The 6,000-nt window shown below is 32.8% G+C and overlaps 1 protein-coding gene across 1 annotated transcript in view; it reads right to left on the bottom strand.

Annotated features, from left to right (window-relative positions):
- Nucleotides 1-1,400: 1,400 nt before the first annotated feature.
- The window catches only part of LOC127716503 (uncharacterized), a 102,381-nt gene continuing 97,781 nt past the window's right edge, over nt 1,401-6,000 (bottom strand). Inside the window, exon 5 of the mRNA XM_052222744.1 lies at nt 1,401-1,789. Coding sequence (XP_052078704.1) covers nt 1,520-1,789 — 270 coding nt within the window. The 3' untranslated portion in view covers nt 1,401-1,519. The remainder of the gene's footprint in view (nt 1,790-6,000) is intronic.

The raw sequence follows: 6,000 nt of genomic DNA, 5'->3' as shown, positions 1-6,000 counted from the left end.
GTGAGCTAAAGACCCCTTTCGTGTCTGTTCGTGTTTGGAATAAACGATCACTTAGTCTAGGTTATCAAGAAATTTCAGATTACTTTTCTTCGGTCAATTCTATTTTCCTCAGGTATATTTCTATTAACGGAATTATATATCGTAGTCTACGAATGCAATATATATAAAGGACGAAGTACGTCAAGTTTGAAGGATATTATAATATGACGTTCTTCAAACGCATTGAGTACACACCCATGGTAAAATTCTAATATATTCATATGTCAGCTGATAGGCAACGTCAATATTTGTTTGGCTGTTCCAATCCTACTCCCACGTCGTATGCTTTTTATGAATGATTTACCTCACGTCAAATGATGTAAATGACGTCATTGAACGATGACGTAAGAATGTGAGGATTTTACGAGAAAATGCACGAATGAGAAACTGAAAGTCGTCAAAACAAACGATGGTAATAGTTTGTATGATGTCCATAACTTCTTAAACGAAAGTAAGATAGTCAATTAAATTCATCCAAATCTGTCTAATTATGTTATTGTATATCGTTTAAGAATTTATACTTATCGACTGGGAATGAGTGGAATAGTAAGTTTATTGTCATCCAAAGAGCAACTATTGCCCTGAGGGGTAGTCGAGGGCTATAGTTGTATCCGAGGGGACAATAAACTTACAATTCCACGAACATCCAGTCAGTAAATGTTTTATTATACCGAAAGAGACACCAGACACAAAGTTATGCCAAGGACTGAACGACACAGCTGACCAAAATTCATTTTTACATTTGTAAGAGACAACGGACACATAGTGATGACAATTATCCGATTGTAAATATTCATTCCAATAACAAGCAGGCAAGTTTAAAGCTTCATTTTTTTTTTCAAATATGTATGTTCGAACGACTCGGGAATCGACTTTAATAATTGAGATGAATTCCGATAGTCCCGAATAAATTGTTAAAAACCCGTTAGCCAATCCCGTAGCTGCAGTTGAAATTCCGCGAAATATTATGACGCTAGCGGTCAAATAGTTTCATCGAGGGCAAATAGTTGGAAACTATTGACGGTCAAATAGTTCAACGATTGCAGTTTGAAAAATAGTAATAATATGGGTACTTATTTTATATAGAAAATGATAACTGAGGTATAATAATGTCACTTATTCAATTTTCTTTGTCGTTTACGTCAATATTAAGTGTGTTCAATTGCGGGAACAGCAAACATTTCCCCTCACATAGAGCGCTTCGATCCAAAAGAATTGCTGTCATTGTCCTGTTAGAATAGAAATAATTCATATATGAATGTGTGGAAATTTTCGAAACTAAAGTATTTAATAGCTATTAAATAGGTAGGATAGAATGAAACGGTATGACGTACCTTCGGAATAATTGAAAACAACCATCGTTAGATATGTAACTTCAGTTTAATAGAAATTAACAATAGTGTATTCAAGTACAAATGTATTTGAGTTACAAATATTTGTAAGTATATATTCGTAAGTAAAAAAAAACAAATTCTTAATTTTAAGTTTTATTTTGTTCACGCTTTATCCTGCCCATTAGGTGAAACTCCTCGTTCGGTTTCATATTAGTTAGAAATGCCATTCGATTTGACAAGGCAAATAGTGCAACGACCGAACCAATGTCCCAAGCATCATCTTTCGTTAAACCAAATTCGTACAATTTTTCAAAATTATCGTCGGTCAACGGTTTGCAATGACAAAGCTGATCAGCAAATTCTAGAATAGCACGTTGTCGGTCTGTAATGTCTGCTGTTTTCCAATTCGCTGCAATCTAATAAAAATAAGGAAAACTTCAATATAATAAACTCATCATAGATAAAAACTAAGATTCAATATTTGATGTATATTCTCTTAATTATGAATTATCGTTGTGATAATAAAAGAGACATATTCATATATACATATATATATAGAGAGAGATAGATTCTACCAATGCATCAAGTGTGATTCGATATTTATCCACTGGAGATAGTTATATTTTCAAATTTAAAACGCGAGGCTGGCCGAGCGTTTTAAATATTTAAAATTTAACTGTCGAGAGTGGATAAATATCGTATTACACGAGATTTGGTGGTGGAATCTGTTTCTCTAATGATTTTTATACGATATACAGACAATCGTAATCCTTCTTTACGAATGATCTGCAAAAAGATGTGTTCTTTCTATGTGACGTCATCAGGCATGGTCGCCTTTTTTCATGACGTCACAATAGGAAATTCAGAAAGAAGCAAGAACATTTGACGTCATAATCGAATTTTGACCAATGAAGAACTGAGATCAAACGAATCACACGTTGATTAAATAAAAATAATCAACAGGTCAGGAAAATGATAAATCGGATAAGAATTCGAGAAATATAGATTCTACCACTGCATCGAGTGTGATACGATATTTATCCACTCGAGACAGTTAAATTTTCAAATTTAAAACGCGAGGCTCGCCGAGCGTTTTAAATATTTAAAATTTAACTGTCGAGAGTGGATAAATATCGTATTACACGAGATTTGGTGGTGGAATCTGTTTCTCTAATGATTTTCAAACTATATGCAGGCAAACTTATTCCTTCTTTTTGAATGATCTGCAAAAAGATGTGTTCTTTCTATGTGACGTCATCAGGCATGGTCGCCTTTTTTCATGCCGTCACAATAGGAAATTCAGAGGAAAGCAAGAAAATTCGACGTCATAATCAGATTTTAACCAATGAAGAACTGAGATCAAACGAACCACACGTTGATTAAATTTTTTTTTATACAATGGGTGCAGAAAGGGATAAATTGACGAAGAATTAGAGAAATATATATATAGCATTACAAAAATAAAAGATTGTGTTGCCGTTTCTGCTTTATTTCAATGTGCTGTGATCTACAAAATTCGATATATCAAATAATTATAGTTCATTTTTACTTTTAGAAACAAGAAACTGATCAAATAAAATAAAATAAAATAAAATATAATGTCAACATCAGCGTCTCTGTAGTCATGGAATAATTTATGTCGCGATAGTTAAACTGCTACTTATAGAAACAGAACAACATACTTAATCTTGAAAAATTAATGTTCATTTTACCTTCAGTGGAAAATGAAACTTGTCTACGGATATGCACACACAATGATTCTATATACAAAATTCAGTTGCCTCATACTTGAAAAAAAAACTAAAAAGATACCATAATCATAAACACATAAAAGAAGAGAGTTCCAATGTCCCCAGCGTTGCACATATTGCATTTGTCCAACGGCACTAATTAAAATTTTTTTCGTTTTTTTTTTTAAACTGTTTATAAATATCTTAGAGAAAAGTAGACTTCAGAGCGCTTACAATGCAATTTTCCATTTAATTAATATTTTCCAAGGGAAAACACTCTTTTTAGAATAGCTAATCGTCACTGATTTTATAACTTTTCCGAGACATTGCTGACAAACATTTGATATAAATTTCATAAATATCTGACAAGAATTGTACATTTGAGAGCGCTCACAATGCAATGTTTTATAAGAATTTACATTTCTAAGGGACATAACTCCTGAAAAAAACAAGGACCATAACTCTGCACAAAATTATTAGATCGAAACAAAAATTTTAACTTGATCTTTATTTTGTCATGATAAAACTATATACCAATTATCAATCAATATCTTATAAGCATGATGAAAAAAACATTAGATATGATTAATAGTTCTCTAAAATTAGATATGATGTAATACAGTATATCTATTTTCAAATTATAATCAAATATAATTAATAGTTCCAAATATTTTTTCTTTCATTTGTCACAAACTAATATAGATTTGTAACTTATCTATAAAATGTCAACAACTTTTATCTACACAATGTAATGTATTGAAATATATACATTAATAAAAATAGATTATTATCTAATTAAAGGATTTTTCTTCATAATTTTTTTTTATATATATAGCATTCAGAAAATTAGTTTATACTAATTAACAAACAAACCTGCCAAAAATTCTTCAAATAATTAAACAAAGAATGTCTTTTAAAAAATGAGTTATCTCCCTTTGTACAGAAATATGGTTTAACATAGTACTCTAACATTAGATATGGTCCAGAGTTATGGGCTCTGGACTAAATCATCAGACCGGAACAAAATTCGAACTTGATCAATAAATTGTCATGATAAAACTATATACCAAATATCAAATCACTATCTTCAAGAACGAAGAAAAAAAGTGTGGAAAGCTGATTTGCCGGACTGACGGATGGACAGACAGACAGACGGACAGACGGACAGACAGATGGAGTGCAAACCTAAAGTCCCCTTCGACTTCGTCGGTAGGGGACTAATAATTGAACAGCGTTGATTTTTGAACTAGTCTCAGACATTGCTGATATAAACCTTCGATATAAATTTTATACCAATAAAGAAATGTAGGCTTGAGAGCGCTTGCAATGCAATTTACCATATAATTAATATATAAATTATAAATTAATTAAAATACATAATATATTTCCAAGGGGCATAACTCATTTGAAAATTATTGATCAGCATTGAATTTCGAACTTGTCCAAGACATTGCTGATATAAACTTTTGATATCGATTCTAAAAAAAACTCTGGCTAGAATTGTATGCGTGAGAGGGGTTACAATATTACAATTTTCCATATAATTCATATTTCCAAGGGGCATAACTCTATAAAAATTAATTGATCGGCACTGATTTTAGTACTTGTCCAAGACATTACTGATATAAACCTTTGATATAAATTTATAAAAATCTGACAAGAAATATTCATATGCCAGTACGCTAAAAAGACCGGAAGGACGGACGCCTGGTGTTTTTATGTCCCCCGCAACGCGTCGCACAGGGGACCTATACGATATATACTGGGTCAGTAAATTCCATATGGGGCTTGAACTTTGCTCGCTCTCGTCCCATATGGAATTTACTGACTCCGTATATATTGTATTAGGTCACTAGCACACTGTGTAACTGCTAATAGGTAATTTGCTGTACATGTATAAATATAAAATTAAGGAGATGTGGTATGATTGCCAATGAGACAACTATCCACCACAGTTGGATGCAAGCAATCATAGGCAACCGTACGGCCGTTAACAATGAGAATATAATGCTCCACAGGGCTCAGCTTGATATAGTATTTAGATAAAATTGTTAGTTGGTCTTGTAATCCTTGTTTATAGTTTGAAAGTAAAACCAATCGTCTGCATAAAGAAGGCATGGGATTTTTGAATTATCTAAAGTAACAAACTCACGTTACTTTCTATGACTGAAGGTAATCAAAGTAATAGACAAGTATTGTTGTTGGCCCCTTTTTCCTAAATGGTTAGGGCCATTACCCCCAAAATCAATGCCAACCTTCCTTTTGAGGTATGGAACCTTGTGGTACGATTTCATAAAGATCCATAGACTTATACTCAAGTAATTGTCCGGAAACCAGAAAATCCTTGGCTCCTTATTCCTAAACGGTTTGGGACAAACAAAACCAAAATAAGTCCCAACCTTTGGTACAATTTCATAGAGATCCATACACATAAACACAAGTTATTGTCCTGAAACAAGAAAAATGCTTCTTTTTGGCCCCTAAATTGTAAACAGTTAGGACAATAACCCCCAAAATCAATCCCAACCTTCCTTTTGGGGTATGGAACCTTGTAGTACAATTTCATAGAGATCCATACACATATACCCAAGTTGTCGTTTGGGAACGACATGTCTTTGGGACGACGACGACAACAACGTCATACCATTATACGACCTCACCAAGAATTGTGTTGCGGTCGTATAAAAACTCATACCGTATAGTCGTCTATAAAACGCACCTACATGAAAAATATGAATCAATTCAATTGAGAAAACTAACGGCATAATTCATAACAAAACAATTTACGAAAAAACAAATATGACAGACATGAACCAACGACAACTACTGAACTACAGGCTCCTAACTTGGGACAGGCAAATATATATAGCATGTGGCGGGTTAAACATATTTGAAGG

The sequence above is a fragment of the Mytilus californianus genome, unplaced genomic scaffold (genome assembly GCF_021869535.1).
Source record: "Mytilus californianus isolate M0D057914Y unplaced genomic scaffold, xbMytCali1.0.p SCAF_9, whole genome shotgun sequence".
NCBI classification, from domain to species: domain Eukaryota; kingdom Metazoa; phylum Mollusca; class Bivalvia; order Mytilida; family Mytilidae; genus Mytilus; species Mytilus californianus.
This window is presented reverse-complemented; position numbering and strand designations above follow the sequence as displayed.